The sequence below is a fragment of the Lagopus muta genome, chromosome 9, assembly GCF_023343835.1.
Source record: "Lagopus muta isolate bLagMut1 chromosome 9, bLagMut1 primary, whole genome shotgun sequence".
In the NCBI taxonomy this organism is placed as follows: domain Eukaryota; kingdom Metazoa; phylum Chordata; class Aves; order Galliformes; family Phasianidae; genus Lagopus; species Lagopus muta.
Window position 1 is genome coordinate 20,386,555 of NC_064441.1, and position 26,047 is coordinate 20,412,601.

General features: G+C 43.1%; 1 protein-coding gene across 1 annotated transcript in view; it reads right to left on the reverse strand.

Moving 5' to 3' along the window:
• Positions 1 to 26,047, reverse strand: part of VPS8 (VPS8 subunit of CORVET complex) — a 63,925-nt gene that overhangs the window by 12,585 nt on the left and 25,293 nt on the right. Inside the window, 15 exon segments of the mRNA XM_048954769.1 lie at positions 5,052 to 5,134; positions 5,875 to 5,953; positions 6,911 to 7,014; positions 7,774 to 7,816; positions 8,273 to 8,362; positions 8,959 to 9,100; positions 13,621 to 13,667; positions 14,107 to 14,196; positions 16,980 to 17,078; positions 18,026 to 18,110; positions 19,185 to 19,267; positions 19,682 to 19,738; positions 21,228 to 21,347; positions 23,911 to 23,982; positions 24,578 to 24,697. Of these exon segments, the coding sequence (XP_048810726.1) occupies positions 5,052 to 5,134; positions 5,875 to 5,953; positions 6,911 to 7,014; positions 7,774 to 7,816; positions 8,273 to 8,362; positions 8,959 to 9,100; positions 13,621 to 13,667; positions 14,107 to 14,196; positions 16,980 to 17,078; positions 18,026 to 18,110; positions 19,185 to 19,267; positions 19,682 to 19,738; positions 21,228 to 21,347; positions 23,911 to 23,982; positions 24,578 to 24,697 (1,314 nt within the window).

Below are 26,047 nucleotides of genomic sequence, written 5' to 3' on the forward strand. Positions count from 1 at the left end.
ACCAAACACTGTAGGACACCATCATCTATTCTGTTTTTTTTTTTTTGTTTTGTTTTGGTTTTTTTCATTTTTTCCTTCTTTTTCCCTCCCTTCCAGACTGGTATTGCACAGGGCAGTTATGATCCTGTATTTGCAGACGCGGTATGTGCACAAGGGAAGCAGAAATGATCAGATGTACTGAGGGGAAAACTGGTGATTAGCAAAACGGAGTAGATGACAACATCAATATTAATGACTGCATGAGTCCAAATGTTTTTGAAGTGACCTTGGAAGCTCCAGGAGCTGCGGGAGGTGGTTGGAGGATGCAAACCAGCAGGAAACACCCTGCAGCAACAGAGCAGGCAAAATAGCACTGAAGTCAAGCCACAACACCCAGAGATCACCGCAGCAGCTCCAATGTCTGCCAGGCAACCTGACTACAGCCTTCCCAAGAACCATGATGGGCAGCAATGTCAATGTGCAGGTGTCAAGAAAACTAGCACTGAGTCATTTCAGTCAAGTCAAACCCAGCTGCAGCTGACAAACACACAGGAGCTGCAGAGGCTCCTTGCCACTAGGTGAGTGGTACAGCCTCAAACAGCACGGCGTTTTCCTTCTGCATGCATAATTCACAAGCAACAGCATTGAAAATACACTGCACTGAGTCACCGCATGAATTATAGACAGCAGCAGGGCTTGCACGACTTCCATCAGCACCTATGAGATCTACAACACAGAGAACGTTGGGTTTGGATTCACCAGATACTTCTGTGGCCAAGGAAAGCCAAAGAAGTAACTCCAATTGCTCAGACAGAACCATTTACTCATGGCAGATTAGTGCAAGTAAACACTTTGAAAGCATCTTGTTTCTTGTCTTTATTGAGGAAAAGTAAGAGGAGGAAGATGTGACAGAAACAAGCAAGGAACAGAAGAACCACCCAGCAGAGGAGGAAGGTGAGGTGAGGGTCACCTCCCAGTTGCTCAGTCTTTCTCCAGGCTCAATAACATCTAAACCAGTAGCAGGCAGGAAGAGAATTGCCTTTTTCCCCAAAGAGGGCCACGTGGTCCAGCAGAACCTTACACCGGACTCGGCAGCAGTGTGCAAGCAGCTCCAGCACATTTCCTGCTGCCAGCCATTAAAGCCATGGCTGCACAGGGCTGGGCTGCCTACCTGCCTCAGGAATAACATCCGGAGCTGTAATTTCACATTCCTAGCAAGTTATAAAGCCGTCTTCCAATCAGCTGGGTTCAGCTCCCACGGAATTTATAGTCACAAGAGCCTTCAATTACTTTTATGAAAGAATATGTTTCATTAATTCCACCTTGTAAGTTTTGTCTCCATCTGGGATTTATGCATGCTCCACATACACAGCACGGGATTGCCCATCACTAGAAATCAGTTGTGCCAAATGAGGAACAAATCACAGCTGCTTTTTCCGGGCTGGGCATTTCCATGGGGACCAGGGAGCACTCAGCATGGCAAACTGGAGCCAACCCAACTGCCTGCCTAGTGTGAGCAGCACCAGCAGGTCAGGGAGAGCCGGTGAGTCCTGAGCTGCAAACCAGAGCTGCCCTTCTTGTTTGAGGCAACAGCTGCTTCTATTTGCAGAACGTTCCTATGGATTAGAGCTCTATAAGGGAATTAACTCAACCTTTCAGACCTCTTCAGACGGCGTCCACACTCCTTAATGACACGACACCTCAAGAGCATCCTCTTGAGGTGCATATTGCTCCTAATATGGTTATTTCAGACTGTTTAATAAATCATTTTTGTTAAGGACGAAAAAGAACATAAATATATTAATCATTATGCTGCGTGACTTCAGTAATACAAAGCTGAGTCGGTGTGCTCTCAAAGGAGATGCAGGGAATCCACAGCCACAGAGCTGCTGACAGCCCATCGCAAGGTGCCCTTTAGCACTGAGTGTTGGTTGCAAAGTTAACATTTGCCAAAGGTATAATCTCTAAGCAGTTAAGCCCAGAAAAGGGAGAAAAACAGTCCACAAAAACTGGAATACTTAAATTCCTTTTTTGGAAGGAAGATGATCTACCTCTATTCATTGATGTCATTCACCTTATAAAAAAAGAAAGCAATGGTTAATTCCTGGGCAGTTGTTCTACCTCACAGGCAGCAGATCCAGCACATCCATGCACTGCCACAAAGACCCAACCTCCACTGAAGCAGCATCTGAAGGCATCTGCAGACTTCCCAAACAGCCCCTGTCCTTCCTCCCACATGCCACAGAAATACCCTGAGGGCATCAGAAAGGCTGCCTGCTCCTCAGGGCCCAGAAGAGCTCATTTAAGAGTATATTTGTGATCACAAAGTGGCACTGAAATGACATTCGCAAGGTGTCCCTACACACTGCTGAGCCAAGACAGCACTGCGTGGCAATAGGTTTTAGAAGTTTAGGTGGATTCAAAGAGCCACTAGAGAGCTCTGCAAAAGGAACGCACACCCAGGGCTAATAAAAGAGAGAAGCTCTAGTTCAGAAGGCTGCTTAGAGCATGGGTGCCATGTTGTAAATCTCCCCTGCCGTGCATTGAAACAGCATTCCCAGGCAATCCAAAGAAGCAGATGACAGACCACACTGCACAGGAAGGCAAAAAGTCCAGTGCAGTGTAACAGGGAAAGTCTCCTTCATAATCCCAATCAAGTGTTCAAAGCCTCTGAACATTAGGGCTGTGTACCCAAGTCACAGCCACACAGTAGGACATGGAAACATCATCATTATAGACACATCTTTTAAACCTACACTCCCAACCAAGGAAATCACAATGCACAGCATTCTGGCCCATAACCTAAAGAAGATTAAGGGAATTCCGAGGCAAAAATCTACCTTAAAACAGCCAGCAATTTCTAAAGGATATGATTAGACTGTCCAAAACAAAGCTTCAACTATCAGAGGAATCTCAGAGGCGCAGTGAGGATGGGACAACTGACACCTCTGCTGCCTACAAATGATCATGGTTGTATTCACACATCTTAGGTGCTTGCAAATTAGCCATCGAGTGAATGAAATCTATGAAAGAATGAGTATTTAGAGGCAAAAATCAACTTATTTAGCTATCTAATAAAGCAGTACCATGCTCCCTTCCATAGCATCTTCTACTGAGTTTCACAACATCATTTTCCCCACACTGCTTTTGAGCTACAAAGGTACCCATTACTACTACTGTTCTGTGAAGTTATTATGCTAATAAATGTGATCAGGAGTCCTCTCTATTTGAATGCATGTATGAGAAGTCAACATCTCTCCCCATCTTTTGTTCTAGCTCCACAAAAATGCATGCCTGATTAACCTGTTTTGTCAGACTGAATTTGTAAGGATGACCAGGAAAACAGAATGAACCGGAACAGTTTTCCCCCATACTTCCAACCCCAGTGACCAGAGGTGCACATGCTGCTCTAAATAACACCCTGGACATTGCTGTCCCCAGCAGAAGTACATCTCAGGAAGCATCTTAGGCACTGTTATCCTTTGCAACAGTGCCTCCACTTTTACGAGGGTGGGTAGTGGTAGGACAAGGGGGAATGGTGTTAAACTGAGACAGGGGAGGTTTAGGGTGGGTATTAGGAGGAAGTTTTTCACACAGAGGGTGGTGAGGCACTGGAACAGGTTGCCCAAGGAGGCTGTGGATGCCCCATCCCTGCAGGCATTCAAGGCCAGGCTGGATGTGGCTCTGGGCAGCCTGGGCTGCTGGTTGGTGACCTGCACACAGCAGGGGGTTGGAGCTGGATGAGCACTGTGCTCCTTTGCAACCCAGGCCATTCTAGGATTCTCCACACCAACATTTCACTGTACAGCTGAAATGTACTTCATTCTTTTGTCGCCTCCAGGACACAAATGCCAGTTTCTATTGAGGCTGTAATACAGAATTTTCTTACTAAAAGAGAGACTCTAAAAACAAAAAAGGGCAAGAAATATTCGAGGGTTGCACAAGGGTTTCTAAGTCTTGCAATGGGATCCTCCTCCAAGGAGTAACACCTCCCTGCTGCGTTACCTTCACACTGGTCACTGCTTTGCCTTTCTCTCCATTCTGGTTATTCTCAGTACCACCCAAGAAAGCCTCCCTGCCAACCTCCAACCTCTTCATTCACAGCTTCTGGATCATTTCCTGCCTATATTAAACATCAAATAACACTCCACAGGAAACTGTACCTTATGTTCTAGTAAAACCAAATGAAATGTTATTAAAGAAACATTCAGTTTGCTTGATGCTTTCCACCTTTGATAAAACCATATTTTATTTGATCACAGCTTTCTATCCACCCTTTTACAACATCTTTCAATGTCATTAATCACAACCTTCTCCAAAATCCAAGACTGTGCCTAATATTCAAGATCAAACTAACAGGCTGCTACAGGTATGCACTCACCCTGTGAAGTCTGCAGCTTTTCCACTTCTTTCTCTATCTGTGATAGAAACTGAAGAATAATTCAACACCTTCCAACCTCCTCCTCTTTCCTTCCTCCACTGAGCGATTCAACACAAATCTGTTTATGATCATTCAACCCAATATATCTGCAATCATCAATTCAGAGATGTCTGCTGCCACAAAAAAAAAACCCAAAACATATATCCCTAAAATTGTACTGTACCATCAGTTAACAGGGCCCAGTCTTGATCTCTCTCCTCTTCAAAGCCCACAAACTTTGATTTAGTGTTTTCATAACCATCTACCCCAGCACTTCAGCTAAACGGCTTTCAACAAATGTAGTTCTGAGCAGTTAATAGTGGCTGGAGCAGCCTCCAGAACTGCCAGTTTCAGTCTCAAAGTAATTACAACCTTCGAGATAATATTTCTTTTGGTTTGCAGAAATTACTCAGTTGTCTTCACACAAGTCTGTGTGTTCCCACATCTCCTGACACTGCCAAGCCCTCCAGGTCACGCTACCAAGTTTATGACTCTCACCAACTGAATGTTTACTGGAATACTTTGAATCAGACCATCAGATAACCTGACAGAAACTGCTACCACATCAGGAATATGTTCAGCTCTTCCCCATAACTGAATGGCACAGCTTGGTAAAAGTTTGTTTGTTATGTTTTTCCCCTCAGAAACTCACCTGTAGAATTCTCTGCAGGATTGAAGGAAGAGCAATAAACGCAGCCATGTTGTTCAGCACTTGCATCGTCAAACTCTTCAAGGCTGAAACACCATGCATGAGAAGTTGCCAACACTCATTAGGATTCAAGGAGTAAAGAGGTGCATCTTTCAGATTAAGAGTTTCACTTCAGTTCATCTTTTCTAATATGAAAACAGTTCTATCACTTTTTACCTTGCACACATTTTGCACTGAGCATTTCAAAAGTATCAGCATCTCAGTGTCTCCCCTCCCACTTCCTACATACAGTAAGCTTTCAGATCTTCAGCCTTTCTTTGCAATACTGCCCTTGTTCATCCTGCATCAACCTGCATCCCTTTTTCATGTTGTAATCCCACTGACTCTAACATTTCCTAGCATTAGCATTTGCACGAAACATTTTTTCCCTCTTCACCCCCCAATTCCCTACAGTATGAGCCAATACCTGATACGTGTGGACAACAGCAATTCAGCTTCTTGGTGGGGATAATTAGATTTTCAAGCCTACTCAGAGCCAAGAAAGCTTTTGTGTGCACTGTTTTTCATAGAGACCATCTCAACAGAGCCAGCTGAGTACAGGAGGCTGTGCTAGGATCCCTCTTCCACCCAGGGCTAAAAACAAGAAGTACCCAACAGCTGCAGCCTCCCCATATGATCTTGCTGAGCTTAGTGCTACAGCCACTACAAGCTACATCAACTGCAAGAGCAGCAAGAGCAGGAAGTGAGTATCAGAATTACTTTTCATCTATTCAATCAGCAGAGGAGGAAAGACAGCACACAGATTTGGGGTCACAAAAGTACTTACATTCAGCATATCGGTACTGTGAAGAGCCAGACAATTTCTGTGGGGACATCATAGCCTCCAGCAGGGGAAACCAGAGGGCCTAAAAGAATTGAATGCAAGAAAAAAAACAGTAAGAACACAGCAAAAATGAGGTGTGACCAGTATCACAGCCCACTTCCATATTATGAGAAACCTGAGAAATGTAATTCTGTTATGTCTGCAGAGGAACAGAAGTGAAATGCATTAAAGTCATCACAAAGTACTCAAGAAAAGCAGTTCAGGTTGCTCCTATCTTAGACCAAGACACTGTTTGACTGAGATCTGAGCACAGAACACCTCTGGTTCCTGTTGTTCCTTCTTTCCCTTTCTCACTGTTCCTTTCCTGGAATTGTGATAACATAACATAATCTACTTTTACTCCCTGCTTGACTTCCAGACATGCCATCTCTTCAGACACAGCATTCTCAGTTTTGAATTCGGTTACCTATGTTAAGCACTCTATTAGAAATAAAAATAGGTTCTGTGTCAGTGACATCAGCAAAATGAAAACACAGCCTAATTCTCTCTGCAAGAGCTGAGGCAAGCTGTACCGTCTCCAGCCCTTAAAGATCATTAAAGACTTTAATGTCAGAATTTGTGAAGTATTCAGAGCAGCAGAATTCCACAGCCACAGTGCAGGTAACATCAGCAGCTTTCTGCCACCATGAAGATGGCTCCAACCTAAGCATGCCAGTGCCTTCATGTGGTGTTACAAAAGCCATGATGTTTTGCTTTCTTTAGAGTCTGATTAACATCCAACTAGAATTTCAACTGCAGCTAAAAATGGAAGAAGGATATGGTCTAATCTACCTCTCTATTGCTGGTATGTGCTTTATTTTCTGCTTCACCCTTACAAGTGAACATTTCTCTTGTGGGTTTATAACCCAAGTAACAAGAAGACAAGGCAGAGCAAAACAACGGCTGCTTGAGATGTGCCAGTATGGAATGGATAGGGAAAGGAAGGAGACATGGAGAAAATGACTCTGGAAATGCAGTGATGTGGTTTTTATTTCCTTACCTCTCGCTGTTGCTGGTTTAGGTTGTGTGAATTCCTCTGGCAAAGGGCAATAGTTTTCATTAGGGTATCTTCAATGCTTTCGAGCAAGGGGATTTCTGCTGAACCTAAGCGTGGGGTGAAAAATAGATTGCCTTTACAGAAATGATGAGGTATGTTAACTCCAGTCATTCTGCAAAATAAATTCCCGCTGTTCTACTAAAAGCTGCTCCCTACTGTGAACTACTGCATTATAAAGACAGGTCCTGATTTTCTGCACTTCAATAGATGCCCTATGTATTGTAGCAGTTAAGACTTCTCAAATAATCAAATATGGAAGATTCAGCTGTAGTTCAGGACACAATCAAGTAACAAATACGAGTTCTGCATTTGATTAAGTGCACCCTTGAATCCTGGGGCTAGTGAAAGCACTCATCTTTTGTAGGCAGAACATTCTTACTTCCATGAGAAGGGGCCTTTTTTGTTTTGTTTTGTTTTTTAGGAAGTTGCTTCTATATTCAACATCATCACTGTTCATAGCTAACGACTGGTAAGGCTCAGTAATGAGTCTGAATGGATTGTAACAAGGAAAACATTTCTGGTAAGGCACTAAGAGTAACAGCTGCAATCAGGAGTTAACAGAACAACTGAGCAGACACAATAAAACCCATTGGTTGTTTACAAGTCTCAAAGTGATCAAAGTAACAGATGAAGGAAGTGAAATCAGAATAACTGCCACAGCCAGACGATGAAAAGTTAAGAAAATGTCACCACAGTATCCAAAAACCTGAAAGAGGACCTCATTGTGCCACTTGTCAGACATGCATTTTGTATTTTTTACATTCATCCCTTTTCAAGAGAAAGTGGAATTTAAGTTGGTAACTTACCTCCATCATCCTGTGTAAGCATCAGCAACTTGCTCTGCAATCGCTGAAACAAAAGAGATCTCAGAACAGTAAGCTTGCAGAATGTTGATGGAAGTGTCTTTAAAAAAAGATATGGCTACTAGGGCTTGCTTTTATTTTCCACCCCAATACAACTAGCACTGTATACATTTCTTTCTAAATATTGAAAGGAAAATAGAAGCTAGAATATTATTTTTGATTAAGAAAACCAAATTTCAGTATCTATTATCCATTCAGTGTTTGAAGACAGCCTTTCACAGTAAGCTGGAAAAGCACAGTGATCTGCTGAGCCTGCACACAACTCAATGTGCTGTTTTTTGACATAAGATAAACTCTTACATGGACTGCAGTGGGAAATTGGGAAGCAACAGCAGTATCAAATCTTAACACAGGACATCACGCTGATGAAGAGCCTGGCAAAACTGTGACACTCAGGACCTCAGGCAGAAATGGCCACATTCAGAATTCCAGAGTACTGTACCTCGAGCATAACCAGAAAGGCACCATGGATATCTCCCTTCTTCTCCAGTAAATATGAGGAAGCTTCATGGAGCTGATATTTCTGGGTTATCTAAGTTTAAAATAAACAAACAAATAAAAAGTGAACATCTATCTTAAGATATCTGCCAGAGTCTGTTTGCTCCCCAAAAGGACAGCTGCATGTTCAGAGCGGATGTGTCTGCACAGGCACATCAGCCAGGCTGAGCACCAGCAGGACCCTGCCCCCCTCCCCTGCTTACACAGCCTCGTTCTGAAGCTGCATTATATTGCCACCATCAGCATTACATCTTTAAATTTATCAAATCCACATCAAGGACAGATACGTCAAAATTTTCATATGGGAAGAAATAGTCACTGTCCAGCACTAGTCAAATTTTGGCAGCACTGCTACCCAAAAACCCTGGCTTGTATTATTTCAGATACCTTCAATGCATTAGCCAGAATTAAGACAGACCATCTGTATTCTGCAGTTACTCAGAAGATACACTATCAGCCTTTCTATAAGCCCTGAGACTAAACTCAAGATCACTATGTTAAATACAGCTAACAGTGCTGCAGTTTAGCAGCTTGAGGGGCCAAATACTGAAGAACTGATCGAACACTTTGGTAGGAGCTGATGTGAATGCTTCCCCCAGTCCCTGTGTCCTTATAATGTGTCTTTTCTACCTGGATGGTTTCCTCCAGCCTGCAGTACTCCAGGACTTTCAGTGTCTCCAGAACGTGGTCAGGGCTGTGCTGACACAGCAGCTCGATGAACTGCTCCGTGATGTGGGGTGGTAGGTGCAGGAGATCTTGGTTGATGCCTTCTCTGGAATATAAAAAGCACAGCTCAAAAGTTTGGCTGGAAAGAAGAGCTTCTCATTCAATTGTGTGCTGCCTTTTATGCTTAATACAGAAGTAAAAAATTTGGCTGTAAGAGCAAAGTTACACCCTCTCTGCTAGTTCCTCTAGTAGAGTCTGTTAGGAGGCATTCCATTTGTTCCACAACATATTCTACCAATGCCTCAGCATACATCGAACTATTAAAGATCCCTGAGAAAAAAGGTTCCAGCACAGATATCTCTTCAGCAACTCAATGGCAAAGACATGCAAAAAACCACCTAATTTATTTGATTAGCTTTATGAGCTGTTTTCAGATGCTGACTATGTGTCTGTCCTGTAGAGCTCCCCCAAGCACGCTTGAAGAAATACTGCCTTTTGCTTATTGTCACTGAAGCTGTTCTTTGATCCACATTTATCACTTTTTAATGCATCTTCCACTGGAACATGGCCTCTCTACTTCACTGAGAAATGTATTCATGCTTCTGTTAGGGAAACATCCTCACTTTTATTCAGTATTTCTTGTGAAACTGACCAGAAACTGCCCTTGCAGAGTCCATAACTACACACTGGTTGATCAGTGCCGGGTCATTGGCAGAGCAAGCATCCACCTGTAGAAGTGTGAACACTCCCTGCATATTGCTCAGGACTGAGCCAAAGGCTGCCTCTGCTCTCAAGGGTTTTGCAATCAGCTGCTGCACAGAACTGTATTAAACAGGAACTAAAAATATCTGCCTCATTTCCCAGTGTGAGATCTGCTTAATCAACACATGCAGGTGGAGTCCCCATGCACTGCTGTGTTTCCTGTCCTTGCTGTCTCCCTGATCTCCTGCCACGATGGCCAGGCCAGCAATGCAGACCCCACACTGCTGTGGGTAACTCTGCCTGCCCCAAGCTCAGAAAGCCAGACTGCAGTTTTCCTTTTGATTGCAGCCCAGGTAACTTCCACAAGCAAAACTCAGATCCCAGTTAAACTCTCTCTGAAAGGAACTTCTCCAAAACCCTTCCAGCAGCAGCAGTGCTTCATGCAATGAACATTTCCCAATCCCTTGGCTTACGAAGCAAACTTATAATGTGGGGAAAATAGAGCAAAACTGTCCAGTTCCCACAGCTGTCCCTGCATCCTGACTGTTCTTTACTCATCTTGTTTTTAAAGAGCAACATGAAACCAGAGATTTCCAAACTGGGATGACATTGATGATCCTCCTTAGAGGCAGACAGAGCACCTACATACAGCCTTTCAAAATGAACAGCAGCTCCCCACCACTGCAGATTAAATCTCCTGTAGCAGATCTCAGAGTGACTACACAGAGGAACAGCAGAAGTTGATCCTGTCTAGGCAACAAGGCTCTCAGGCCTGTTCTGAAGCTCCCTCTGAGAAAGAAAACAGATCATGATATGCATTTAAGTTTTTGTTACCCTTCTGACCAGGAATTCATAATGACTGATGTGCCAATCCTATAGCTGTGTGATGGGAGAAGTAGAACATAGCACGTGACCCTGTTGCTTCCTGGGAGCTATGAGGATTCCCATCAGCCAAGAAAGACCAGGAGAACACTGCCTCCAGCAAGCCAAAAGAAGCCTTGTGGCAACTGCAATGTCAACTGCTTGATTAGAAATCATATTGGTCTAGAAAGGAAAGAGGCTGTCCAAAATATGGACACAACTGTGCAAAACTTGGTATCCAAGCTGTAGCATTCCAACAAGTGTTCCACTCCTCTTTTCTACTAGACTGAGGAAAAGAAATGAAAAAAAAAAAAAGCTCTTGTCTAAAGCAATTTCTGTCTGCAAAAATGGAAAAATGGCAAGCCACACATTTTTAGTATGAGAACAAAATTATAGTATGGAAATAACTCTGACACCTAGTATTTGTAACTTAATGAGCAAGCCAATCTTTTCCTTAACCATTTCACTTGAGAAATCCAGACAAGCAGTGAGGGAACAGATTTTGGTACTGTTAAAAACCAAGCTGCTGTCCTGAGCCTTGCAGGTCTTGCCCAGCCCAACACAATCAGGTTCTCCTTCAATGCCCCCATGGCAAACAGCTCCCCAGCCACACTCTGCGTGCTCCTTTCTAAAAGGAAGAGACCACCACCAATTCCTCACAAAACATGGCACAGCTGAGCCTTGTAGACCTGTGGTTAGCTGTCAGCCAGGAGAGCCTCTGTTATACCCTGCAAGTTTTGCTATCTGTTGATACATTCACAGACCCAGAACAGAGTTGCTAAATACATGTGAGTACAATGTATGACTTTGTATTGCAAACAGACATGCTTCATTGCTTTTCTTTTTTTTTTTTTTAAAGAGTTTAAAGTGGAAACTGGCAATGGCTGTGATTAATTAATGAACTGAATAACATGCACTACTTTCTCCATTTTCTGTGGCTGCTTATATGATACGAGCATAAGGACATTTAGTTTTAATTTCCCTGAGCAATTCCTGTTAACCCTGCTTTCTCCCTTCCCCCTCCCAGCTCCTTCAAAATAAATCTCCAGCTAAATTAAATGGGCCAAATTAATCCCTACTGCAATTCCACCAACTCAGTAGCGTTACAGCAGCGTGACGCGCCTTGTCCCCCGTACCATCAAGCTACAGTTTGTTTCTGAGACAATCCAAGCTTCTTTGATTCTCTATTTTAATACAAATTTTGCTCAGAAGAGGCATATAAATACTTAGACTGACTGAAAGGAGACAGATGTTGTGACAAGAACCAAGTCACTACTGAAGGTATCAGTACCCTACAAAGTATGGCTATATCTACAGATTGGGTCCTGCACAGTCAGGTTTCCTCCTCCCCCCTTGGGGTACAGGTCAGCTCTCTTCATCTTAGAGGCAGACAACCTCAGAGCACTGAGAAATAACACATAAAACCTTGAATGTGACTGAAGAGATAAGAAAAAGAAGGAAAAAAAAGGCCCCTCCAGTAATCTAGCATCTCTATTTCTTACTGGCAACATAGCTCAATAACAGCAGCTTAAACATTGAGAACTCCCTCTTTAAGGTCAGTTACAGTCACACATGAATTCACAGTATTTAATTCTGGTTTTTTTTGTGCAACTTTCCCACTTTTGCTTATTGAGTAACCTGACAACTGCATCACAGGCACTACGGGGCCATCTCCATCACTTGGGATGCAGAACATCACACTGCAGTAGAGAATCAGAGGAGTCTAAAGCACAGGTGGAAGAAGAATGCTGACAAATTCTGCTATGATGCGATGGTACAGTGAGACAGGTCACAGGGCCTGAGGCTGTCTGCTGAGTCTTTTGAGTCCTGGGGGGGGAAAATCTTTTGGAAGATCAAATACAGAAAGTTGCTTCCTACCAAACTGGCTTGATTGTTGATTCTTATTAGAATAGATAGAACTACAGGAAAAATGGTTGTATTTAGCTCTGCAATAGAGACAAACTAGATACATTTATCATTTGGGGATCATGCAGAAGGTGACAAGACAATTTAACTACTGCCTGCACTGGGCCTTGCTTGCTGCAAGTGGTATCACAGCACAACCAACCCAAGCTGATTCTCACTATCCCAGTTAGCATCCAGCTGGGTACCTCCTCTGCTTAATTTTATTGGTTTAGATTAAACAACAACATTCTGTTTGTCTCCTATAAAACCCAAATAAAATATTTCTCAGCAAACAGATCTTTTTTTTTCTTTTTTTGACTCTGAAGAACCACACAAGGTATGGGAGTTCATCCCTTCCATACAAAGACAATGGTAGAACTTAAGGAAAATCCAAACTGACCATCTAAAACATGCATCTGTACTCCAACATTGACACTGTATCCAATATCTAAATACATTACCTTTTCCAACTCCTCCCTTTCATAAAGCATAATTAATTTGTAGCTAATTGACAAAGTGGGATCTCTCCTTTAATAGCATTAACAATTGCTATTGGATATGTGCATAGATAAATGTCTTACTAAATAAATGTGTAACATCGAGGTCTTGAAGCATTTGAAAGTGATTCAACAAGAACGCTCAGTGCTGAAATGCTTTAAGAGCAGGAGCAGATGGAACAAGTAACTAGTTAAAAGCTTTCAGTGAGACGTGGCAGGAATTCTGAGATGATAGAAATGCAAACTGTCAATAGATCAAAACATTTCTGCGTACGTGAAATCTGGGCAGCTTGGTCAAGCAATCAAACCAGTGGGTGCCTGAGAACAGAAATGTCAGCTCAGTCACAGGGGAACCATTTCACAGGCTTCCCAAAGAAACTGTTAAGGCAATGCCTATCCCCCCCCAACGTGGGGGAGATATTACATTGCATTTATTGGAACCCACGTTGCTTCCCAGTTAGGAAGGCAGGCGTGGGCTCTGCTTTAAGATCATCCCTAGAGCACTTATTTCTGTGCTACCCTTCTCACCTTTGGGCAGTCTGAAGAGCAAATCACCTTTTCTAAGCCCCCAGACTGGGTGTAGACTGTATACTGACACCCTGTGCCAAATAAAAATGTTTTAAGCCACGTAGTTTGCAAAAGGTCAGATTTGCTTACGTACCTCGGATCAAGCAGACTCCTTAGAAATTGGAAGAGTAAGAACTGGTCCTGTACAACAGGAGGAGACAGAGTATTATTACTTCAAGTAATAACTTGAAGCACTTGACATTACTTTATAGCTAAAAAGTAGTGATTCCTGAACTACTTTCATGATTCATGGTTGGTGCCTTTAGACATTTGCCTTGAGTAACTCTTCAAAAATATTTGCTGACCTGTGAACACAAGCCATACTGCATTCAGAGCTGGAAACTGCATTATCAAGTGATGCAAACAGCAACACAGAGATCATAAGCTTTTATGGTCAGAACTTTACAAGCAGGTGCAGTAATCCATCTGAAGTAATTCCTGCAGCAAAGTACCTACCAAGCTATTTTTTCCCCATTTATGACACAGCACCAACTAGCCATTACTCCCAGCCATCATTTCTTACAAGAACAGCAACCTCACTGTGAACAAGTGCCAACATTAATGAGTTTTGACAATGTACCTGAAGGTTTGCAATGATGCTCTCAATCTGCTCAGTGAAGTGGATGGCCACCAAGTCAGCTGCTTTACATGGGCTGAGTAGCAATAACTCCTTTGGAGTGGGAAACAGTAAAAATCATTACCTTTATAGATAATGTAATTATGCAGCATCACCAAGATCATTCATACTGTAACAGCATCTTTCTCTAGATGAAAGCTGAAAGCTGTAAAATAATGAGTACTATCACACAAAAAATGGTTATGAAAGAAAACTAGAAGGGTGGCATGTAAAAGCCATCTCAGCTCTCGCTTGAGGAAATGATTTCATCAAGTTTTTTGAAAGCTGTGCTTTACTTCATGCCAAGAAGACCAGCTAGTACCAGCTGGGAAGAGTTCCAGCAACAGAAAGGAAACAAAGCCATCAGTTGACTCTAGGACATTTCTTAGTGTTTAAGGGGCTTGAACTGAAATCAGAAGTTTAACTGCAGACTTTCCATAACTTAATTCCTCTGATATCTGTTCAGACCCAGAAAAAAAAAAATGTAAAATTTCTTTATGGAGTAATAAGAAAAAAAATCTTTAAGATGCTTGTGGGTTTGCCTCCTGCCAAGCCTGACCCAAAAGTCTTCCTATAATACCAGTTTACACCACACAGAACATGAGTTTTCACTCCCAATGCTTCCATATGAGAAGCAACTGCTTCCAACCACTATTGGGTACTTGACAAAAAATCCTGCTAAGCCTACAAATAAACAAAAACAATTGGAAATGTGATAAAGAAAGAAAACATCCATAAGCATATATTTTGAAGAAAAAAAAACCCTGAAGTTACTCATCAGTAGCTTGGTCTCCAGACAGACATAGCAGCTGGCATTCACTGAGTTTGGGGGCAGCAGACCACAATAAAGAGGGGAAAGCAAGTTATAATGGTGTTACTACTTTTCCAGACTGGAGGATTAAACCTAGCATATCATAGAAACAGCATTATGTGAGGCTTTCACCACAAAATCTGTCTTCTGCATTGTATGTAAAGCAGTTCTGTGGTGTGTGACCCAGAATACCTTAACATCAGAGCACGGCAATCAGAGGGATGCAGAAATGCAGACTTAGTATGATGGTCCTCATTTGTTTCTCTCTGCAGAAACCTTTGCTGGGAGTTCCCAGGCCTGCTGAACACAGCACTGTCAGGATGGTGTGCAGTGGCCCAGCCTTCCTGCAGCTCTTGGATCTGTGTGTCTCCCAGCTTTAACCATTTGTGAACATGCCACTTCTTGACAAGGCAGTACTGACACAGGTCACACACACACACGTGTGTCATGTGTGCCCAAGGACAGGAAGCACCACCAAAATAACATTATGATTAAAGAAAGGTCTTAGGCTTCATTTTGAAGACGGACATCAAGGACCAACAGCTAGGTGGGATGATGGAGAAAAGAAAAAAACATCTATCAGAAGCTCTCTATTATACAACCAGCAGGAAAGAAGCAGTAACAGGAAAGCCTCTCTAGAGGCTTCTAGTTTCAGCTGAAGAGATTGCTTTCCTGCTTTGATACCTCAGCAGATGAAAGGACGGTTGTTTGAAGACCTAAAATCACTGCAATTCTAGTAAACTATAATGTCCTCATAAAACTCACTATTATAAGCCTTTTGAATGTTTGAGAACAGAACCAACACACTGGAGAAGAACAAAGCCCTCAGCCCCCATGAAATTGCAGATACTGTTCACCAATCCCTGAAAAAGGAAGTTGTCAAAGAGGGAGGTGATTCCAGCTGCAGCACCCAACAAAGGTGACCTGCAGAAAAGGTTATCTGTCCAGCATATTTCTGAAAGAAAGATACAAAGAGCACAGGGAATGGGAAGCTCAGTCACTAAGCCGAGCAATGTGTGCCATATATACCAATACAAGCAGATACACAGGCACTCAGTAGGAGAGAAAAACAAAGCAATCACAAGAAAGCAGCACGGTGGACAGCAGCTTGCTCAACCTAGAAAGCCCAGCATGGAACCAGTTGCTTTAACAAGACAACAGCATGTCAGCCTTCCACAGCATTATCACCACCACCACGCTCCATGGGATCTGGAAGTGGATCTGGAGAGCAGACTACTTCCAGGTGCTGGTAGAGACTAAAAGTATTCTGTACTTTCAAGTGGTACCTGGTACTTTTCTGCTCTCCATGAGTGATGCAGACTTCTGTAACCACTTTCAGCTACATGGTCTGGGCAATGGCCTGCCTGCTTGCTTCACAGACAGTTATTTTCCTGGCTCACCTCCAGATCACCCTGGAGGAGACTGACACCAGCTTATAACTACTGGAGTTATAATGGATTCCCTCTGCCTACTCTCTGGGAAATTATTTCAGACATCTCCACCTCCTGAAGCAAAGGAAAACTGAAGAGATAGGAAAAGTTATTAGATAGATAAAGTCTAGTAATAGTCTGCATTTTACAGCAGAAGCTGTGACCCCATTTTCCTATAGGTTAGAATTGCCAGGATATTGAGGTTGAATGCTGTCATCATTGTAACACGATAAATTTGATCCCACAGATTGTGAAGTCAGCAGTACCAATGTCCTGAGCTCACTGCTGCTGCACATTCAGGAGATACAACACCTAAATGTGGATCACCTCCCTGTTACATAGCACTTACAAAGCCATCATCTCCTGATACAGTCCCATCCTCCAAAAAGCAATACCTGAAACCAGGGAACCAAGGAACCCAGTCTGAATTTAAGAGGTGCATTTACATTATGACGCTACTAAACCACACAAGCATCTTAAAGTGAGAGCTAATTGTTTTGTTCAAGCCACAAAACACTTCTGCTAACAGAGCAGCACCAGGCAGAGCCAGCAAGTTAACAGGAGCTCAGGTATCATGGGTGTAAGATAGACTGTACCTCTACATGTTCCAAAGCTTTCTGCCACACTGCCTGCTTTTCTTCAGCACTGTAGCCAGGCATGGACAGGATGTTGTGAATATAGTTGAAAACTTCTTCCTGTAAAGCATAAAACCATCAGTGGTTCAGTATGCCTTTCTATGCTGGTAAAAGTACTGTTGTTAACTATCTGAGGATCACCTTAGGGCTAGTACTCTCTTATTAAGCAAGTCAGAAGCATCCTGAAAATAAAAAATAAAATAAAAAATAAAATAAAATAAAATAAAATAAAAGCCAAGAGAAACAGAACAGAGAATGACACTAAAAGTGTTAAAAAATAAGATCAAAGTGTTCCTTTACCATTGTAGATGACTACCTCTGCTCACAAGGAAAAAGCACAGGACATCAACCCTCAGCTGAAAGTACAGGCAGAGAAAAGTTTCCTCTACCAGAGAGTGGTAGAGTTTTCCCAGTGAATGCCCAAATTCTTCTTTGATATTTGCCTCTCCCCCAGGTCCTCCTACACAGCGCTCAGCTCAGATACTCTGCTGCACCACATCTTTAGACCACCTCACTACCATAACCTCTCTCTACTGCTTCACCCACACAACCTTCAGCACATTCACATGGAGCTGGTGAGATCACATTTGCCAGACTCTGCCCAAAACTTCTGATGGTAGTAGGGAAAAGAATATCTGAAAAAACTGCAGTGGATTTGCAATAATAGACAACTAATAAGCAAAAAGAGGGGACTAATGACAAAAAAAGCATTGCCTTCAGCAGCTTTTGCAATAAATCACAATCAGCATTTGAGTTTCATGTATTGGCACTGACTAAAATTGAAAGGGAAACCAAAATCTCTGAAGCTTAAAAAAAAAAAGAAGTCAACTCCTCTCCAACACACACACAAGTACAGAAGCCTTGACTATAAGAAAACTCAGCAGTACAGGAAGGTATGTTTTGAGACAGAACTACAAGACAGCAGGGCTGCTGTACCCACATACACACTCCTGCCAGCAGGACAGGCTGCCAGCTATGGAGAAGAAAGGAGAAGTTTACTCACTCACCTTTCTCACTGGATCACGCAGGTAGCAGTCAATGATTTTGTCGTAGCGAAGCTCTCGTTCATACATGAACTCACAAATCTGATAGCTGAAATGAGAAATCTGGTTTCACTGGCTCTGCTGTTCTTGGATCATCTTGCCTTTCCATAATGTAGTCAGCTCTAAGCTAGGCTAATGCACAACACTAATTTGAAGAAATAAACATGACTCCGTAATGTGTTCCAACACCTTCTTAAGTTTCAGCTTTTAATAAACACCTTTAATATTTTGAGTCAGGAAGAGATGGGATGAAAACAGGTGCAACAGAAGCAAAAAGCATGAAGGTTCTGCTAAATAGCTTCATGCTTTAGCTCCAACAGAAATTGCAGAGCTGGTCTCTGGGGCTCCCACAAGCAAGGAAAAATAAAATTGATATTCAGTGATCCAACTGATTGTGGTTCTGATTTTCAGGTGCTAGCAATGCGTTTCTGAGTCCTATCAGGGCTGAAAAATATGACGTAGTCACTCCACTTGGACAAGAGAACAGGCAAGGCACGTCCTACCATTATCTACCCCTCTGGTTCTTCATAGTATGGTGAATTAACTCACACAATATCCAAACTGAAGGCTTGGATGAAGATGCTTTCCCTGGCTGACTCTGTTCAGGCATAAAAGACGCTTTCTGAAAGGGTAAAGCAGCTAAAGGAGATGGTGGTAATTTTCAGCCTTCCCAGACACTGAGTTTTGTCTCTCCTACTCAATTCTATAACAAGTACCGTGGGGGTGGCTCCAGACCCTTGCATGCTTTTAAAATCCACCTGTGGGCCTCACCCCGGCGAGTCATCTCCATCTGTCAGTGGTATTCAAACAGACAACTATAGGTTTGAGCACAGTCTGGGCTCTAGGATAGGAAGTGCCAAAACGTATCAAGCCCCAGAGTTTCACGCTGAAAGGTTCTCACAGGTCTAACAGAAAGCACTGGTAAGATATGATGGAGCAAGCAAACCCAGTGAGATTAGAAGACAGACAGGGACAGATAAACGTGAACATATTAAATGAAGCATATGTGGACGCATAGGGAAAACAATCCTAAACAAAGCTGTGAAGGAGAAACAAGACGTGGAAGAAAAAAGGCTAGAGGAGTTTTAGAGATAGCATTTATATACTGCACCCAGCAACTTACAATTCAGCTTTTTCTGCCATTTGGATGAGACGGCTCTCTTCAAACTGCACTATCCCTCCTGCCTGCAGCAGTTCTAACAGCACCTGCAGACAGGAAGAGCAGTTATTTGCACTGCAGCTGAACAGCCAGCGCCATTCAAAAGTACATTGCTCCTGTTCCACTAAACTTTGTATTAGCACACAGCTTGTTTTACAATTTATTTGTGACTGATTGTCCCATTAGCTACGAAGGTTATGCATTTATGCATTTACATAAAACTGTTCTGTCTCTGATCTTACTGCTGCCAAACCTCTCTTGAAGACAATGCTGGGGAAGAATCCTCTATCAGTCCTGCTCTGTACAGCCCTTCAGTTCATCACTCTTATATTAGCTAACTGCTTTGGCATACAACCTTCACTATGGCCATCAGCCAGCATCCATGCCCACCGAGGCCAAACACTGCTCTACAGCCTGGACACATGTAGGGCTTACAGAAATGTTTCCTTGAGGGCCATTACCTGCTGCCTCTCTGAATGCCGGGAGTCATCATCCGGACTGCAAAGAAATTCAAGGACCTGTGTGAAGATGTAGAAGTTAGCAAGAATTAGGTCTAGTTGTCATAGATGTTAGCCTGTGAATTTTTTCTGTAGCACAAGTATACTAACAAACACATGTCCTAAACTCCAGAATGGTTTTGGGTGCACTCAAAGGAGGCAGCTAGCCAAACCATGCAGGTAATCTGCTGATCATCAAGATGCACGAGTGTCCAGCAGACTGTGAGCACCAACACTGGAAACAGCAAATCAGAACAGAATGGTACAATTTGAATTTATTCATCTGTGAGGTACTCTCTACTTGATCCTATAACTAAGGACACTTAAGATTGCTGGAGGACATCACAGGAGGGAAAATCATGACCATGCACCTGGATCTAGGGCCAGCCTTTGGTAATTCAGGGAATATAAAAAATTCAGGTGACCACATGGTTCTCCTCTGGACTATACACAAAACAGCTGCAACCACTACTCCAAGCCTTCTGACTTCTCTCCTGGACTGTGCCATCTCTCCCAAAACCCAGGAAAATCACATAATTCATGCAATTAACATGTATCAATACCCGAATCTATTCAAACTTCATAAACCTGTTGTCTGGTCTTAAATTATGATGAAGGGGCTTCGGGTTACAGCAGGGGAGGTTTGGATTAGATGTCAGGAAGAATTTCTTCATGGAAAGAGTGGCATTGGAACAGGCTGCCCAGGGAAGTGGCAGAGTCACCACCCCTGGAGGCACTTAAGTGATGTAGTGCTCGGGGATGTGGTTCAGTGGTGGAATGGGTAGCGTTCGATGACAGTTGACTCAATGATCTCATGGGCCTTTTCTAACCTAAATGATTCTGTTTTCTAAACCATTACTTATCAGTGTTCACATATCTGTATGCATCTGAAGCAAAATTGCTATAGCAATTAAAACCTCCTTATCAGTCCAAACAATTTCTAATATAAACTTAATCTGTGCAAGCTTCAGTCATACGTTGATGCCTTTCAGCTTGTTCCAAACACCAAAGAAGGATGGTGGCCAAAGAAACTAGAAACTGCCAGATAAAAACATATACAATAGCTCTGTAAGTTCAGGAGTGTCATTTCAGTTGGTGGTCTTTATTTCCTCACACTGATAATCTTCCTATGTGGAACTAGTGACAACAGAGTCATAAAACAATCGCTGGGGCTTAAAACAAACAGATTAGCTGCTGTCCTTGCAGGGTTTGTTTTTTGACATGCTACTGACCACAGAAATCTGCCACCCCATGGAGAAGAGCGGAGGCTACACTAATTCCATCTCCTGCAACCTGACCTATTTCACACTCGGTTCCAGCAGCAGGCTGGAATACACAGCTTACTGTGCTTCAGTGGTCTCTATGACTCTGTTTCTTTGAAACTACAAAGTCCCAGCAGGATGCTACCTCTACCTGCTTTGTAATGCCCCAGAATTGCCTCAGTCTGCAGCACCAGGCGCACTTTCTGTGGGGTTGGATCCTCTTGAGAATTTTTTCTGCTATCACTTACCTGATCAAAAAGTGTTCTGTTCACAAACAGTGTGTTGTTGGGCTTGGCCAGCTGACGGGCAAGGAAAGTAAAGAGACAGCCAACTTGCGATGGGGTGAAGTCAGAATTCTCTACCATGACCTAAGAATAATTAAAGAGTAAAGAGAGAAACAGAAATGCGATTGAATCTGCAGTTGCCTATAGGAAACTAATTACAACCCTGCAACAAGAAAGCACTGCACAGCCTCCTCCTGCCTGAGACACCCATACAGTCTCCTGCTGCTAGTCCAGACTAGAGCCCAACAAGCAATCTACCTTCCACAGTATCCAACTGCACGTGGCCTGAAGATACAGGCAGCGTCCTTGCTGAAACATCTCTTCCCCAGTGCTGAAGATGCTCAACCTCTTTGTCCAGCATTGAAGGGAAGAATTCTCTCATGTCCCTAAATTTTGGGGTGTGAAGGCGCTCCAAACAGCATTGAGGAAACTCACATCTACCTCCATTTCTTCAGTCTGTGCTAATCACTGCATGTGTGACTGAGCTTTGGGACAGAAAAATGTCACACAAAGAGAAAAGACAACATAAATAATTATAGGAGAAAAAAATGCATTTGACTTTAAACCTCAGGCATTTACCACTTCAGCTGTGGTACGCAGAACTGATCCAATGACTCAATGACAAGTGTGGGCTTGGAGAAAATTGCCTTTTCTCACATTGAATTGTTAGTCAACCAATGTTTTGAGAAACTTGTGGCTGTGCTAACTCAGCTTGAAACTACAGAAAGCCTGGGTATCAAAACAGCTGCCACAAAAACAGTCTGAGACCAGCAGAGTGCTCATCACCTGCCTGGCATATGGAAAGGCAGGACACTTGGTACCTCTCACCTGCAAAAGGAAAAGCCCCTCAAACACCAAGGGAAGGTGAAATGCCTCTCTTTGGAAAGTCTCCCCTCTAAGAGCAGGGCATTTAGCTGGAAGGAAATCCATCACCTGAACCACTCTGTCACTGACATCTGCAAGGTGCTCTAAACAAAGCCTACAGACAGCATTTCACACTTCATAACCTCATTCAGTGTATGCCTGGGACGTGCAGCTGCTTTCTTCAAGTGACTCAGAGTTGCAGATCCCATGAGATGCTAATGGTTACCTTACACAGATGGAGGCAGACAGTTTAGATACATTAAGGAATTCAGTCCAGCTCTGTTTGAAACGCTATCACTTCTTTTTAATTTCAATTTTCTGCTTTAAAAAAAATTCTGCTTTATATAGGAGCTTGGTAAGAATGACATCAGCTAACGGCACTAAAAATATGGTTGACCAGAAAAAAAAAAAAAAAACAGGATTATTTTATTTGTTTTGGATTTGTTTTTCACAGGTTGGATCCTCACCAGTCCTTGGGAAGGTGAAACCACCAGAGCTCTGATATGGAAACCTCACCAGAGCTGCAGGCCAAACACCTGGGCATTTTGAAAGATGACATTTGATGCCTGCTGTATCTGTGTTATCCAAATGATTCCTGAGTGCTTTCTTTGCCAAAGACAAATGTTTTACATCAAAAGTCCTAAGATTTTTCAAGTCTTTATTCAGAAGGAGAGCACATTCCAGACAAAGGGAGACTGAGTTCTTGTAACACCAAGGTGTTTGTATGCAGGTGCATCTCATCCTGCAGCACTTCCCATCAACTGCCCTCCTTTGCCTCCCAAGAAGCAGCGCTGGGCTCTGCTGCAAGAGGACAAAACCCATCTGTGATGAGCCCAGCAGCACAGAGTACTTATAAACAACTTCTCATAGCCTGCATCATGCTACAGAAACACATCCCACAGTAAGTCCAGAAGACAGCTGCAGTGTGCCACCTTCTGCTGACAGCAGCTACCAACACTAGCAGGGCTAACCTAGCACAGAGCTAACATCTCTGTGGCAGCACCCAACTCAGCAGGGCTCACTGAAGGTCCCCCACAGAGGCATTTCTCAGGTCACCCAATGCAGCTCTGTCACTGAATTCACTCATTGCTGCCCTTGCTTTCATCTATCAACGATGACAGCAACAGGGAAACACTGCTTATGATATGTTTATACATAAACAGCTTCCAAGTGGAATTACTCATTATTAATGCTGACAGCTCTGAAGGGGAAACCAAATGGCATTTGGCAGCAATAGCTTTTAATGAGAACATTGTTAAGGAACACAGTCTGCAGATGACAAGTGATTTCTACAGCACCAGCCTGATAACTCTGACATTCCCCTTCTCTCCCATCTCCTAAAGATAGGCCTGTCATTCTGAACATGTTACATCCCAAACAGCACGCACAGACAAGGGAGCAGGGTTTTATCAGAAGAGCAGTGGCATCCTGCCAAGCACAAGGTTCCTGGGACAGCTTTTCTGCTCAGATAGAAGGAGGGAGTGGAATCAAATGAGAAGCAGATATAAATTAACTCAGCAGTGCAGAAAGGATCCTAACAACAGAACACAGCCCAGGTGTAATCACAGATAGGATGGAGCCCTCTCTGTCACATTTAATGTCATGTAGCTTCACTCTGAAACATACAACCAACAAGCCTTGGCCATGGTGAATCCATGCCCACTTCCTCAGTGGTGTCACCCCCTGTGGGACTGGAAAGCCCTCATCTACGTTACAGGCTTTATTGCACAGTTAAATATCATCAGTCAGACGTAAGCACAGGTTAATTTTTAGGCACACTCACTTTCAGAAGTATGTCCACAATGCGCTGTTGATATTCCACAGCTTGCTTGTCATTCTTAAAGTCTTCAAAAGTCTGCATGAGGTGAAAAACACTGACATCATCTTAGGAATGCTGTCCACTGGTAGCCCCAGAAATGTAAGCCATCATGAAGCAGCAGCCACATTGCAAAGCTGACAATGCTTTTAAGCCCATTATGTGCATGTTGCCTAAGCAGCAGGTTCCAAGACACAACTTGCCTTTTTGTAACTACTACAACAGTTCTTACACACTTAACCAAATTAACAGGCCCAAATAGAGAGAGGAAATACAAGAAACTTAGAAAGAAAGCCAAACCTTTAATAATGGAGAAAGATGTCAGTACTACAATGGAATTTAGAAATACATTACTCCTTTTTTATCTATGCTTAAGATGGCCTCTGCTTCCAGAGTGCTCACTATACAACATCAGATGTTCATCAACGTATACTTAAGGACATAAAGGACTATTATGATCTCCTCTGATACAGAATGCACATCAAAACTGTTCCTGCATCAAGCCAGTAGCTATTGGTTTAGCTACAACATAAACTTCTGTTTAACAGAATCTTGCAGATCATACAACCACAGCACAGATAACACAAGAATGAGTGCTGTGCTGTTCTCCTGGAAGAAATCAGTGGTCTCTTACCAAAGCAAGAACATTAAGGAATTCCCGAGTGTCAAAGTGCAGCAAGGTACGAATGTGAGGGTAGACCTCCTCATCCACAGATCCCTCTGCTGAGTGCAACCGGATGAGAAACTCAAAGATCTGCAATGAAGATTCACACGTAGCAGGTTTCCTATGGATTTCAGATAAGCGATATTGCAAAGCACATTGGAAAGCAGCATCACCTCTTGCTTTGCACTTAAGCTTTAAAATACATTAGCAGTCCATCACTGTGCTTTTCCTGACGCTTGTTAGGAGGAGAAAAAAGCCCTTCCTTAGGCTCACCACCCAACTTACCAACCAACACCTAAAAATTAAGGCTCATTCTCGCAGACTGAATTGTCTGAAGTCAGATTAACTGCCTGCTCATGCTGGCAGCTCTCCTCAGCAGCTGTGCAATTGCTCCTTAAGCAGGGTACAGCTCCCCTCATCAGCAGTTCCTTTAGGAAGAGCCAAACAATGTGCCCCCTCACTTTGAGGGGCTGCAAAAACTGACACAAGCGTTGTCCAACTCCTTTGCTGACTTCCTAACTCAGAAAGTTGAGTATGCCTTTCAAAAATGAAAGTAACTGCCTTTATCTAGCCAATGATAGAGGTGTCCAGTCCTTTCCAAGGCAACAAACAGCAACAGCTCCAGCTGTCCCAGTCCTGCACTGGTCAAAGCTCCTAACAGATCTGCCTGCCAGCAGAAAGGCTGCAGAGTGGCCACATCTGTCATCATGTGTTAAGGTACACACCAGGATCCCACAGGGAACTGACAGGCAACATGCTTTCCTAGGACAGTAAAAATGCCCCCCCCCCCCCCCCCAGGAAATGTCTCATTTTCTCATTCATTCCTGTTCTGAGTTAACTTCCTTGATAGCATGGTGACAGAGAAGCCAGAAGGAATTAGCAGCTTGACTTTCAGAACTACAGCCTTCCCTGTATAACTTGGTCTCCTTGAACCTGGTACCTTCTGCCAGCTAGGAACTAGTAAGAAAACCATCTAATAAAAATAATGTAGCTAAAGTGCTGGATTTAAGAACTGAGACAGAAGATGTTACTTAAGTAAGACTCTTAGGACCACTGTCAGAGATTATAACAAGGAGACACTGATGGCTCCTCCCCAGCGTTACTGCTGGTTATGCTTCTGCTTCTCAGACCTCCAGCCACAGTTGTTGCTGTGCCAGGTCTAGAGAGTGTGCAGGAGACAATTAGATAAGGCCACGGGAGAGGGCAACAGCCCAGTGCTCCTCTGACAAAAGGAAGCAGCATGGCTGGCAAACTGTGAGAAAAGGGTTTGCAGCAACCCAGAGCTACCACATACATACAGCTACAAGCCCTAGGTTAGCAACAAAAGCATCTACCTTTTCTGCTGTGCTGAAGAAAGGAAGTGCCAAAAAGAAAGCACTACCTCTTCTTAAAGCTCTGAAGTTACAATGAAATACTATGTGCCAAAAAGAAAACTATTTT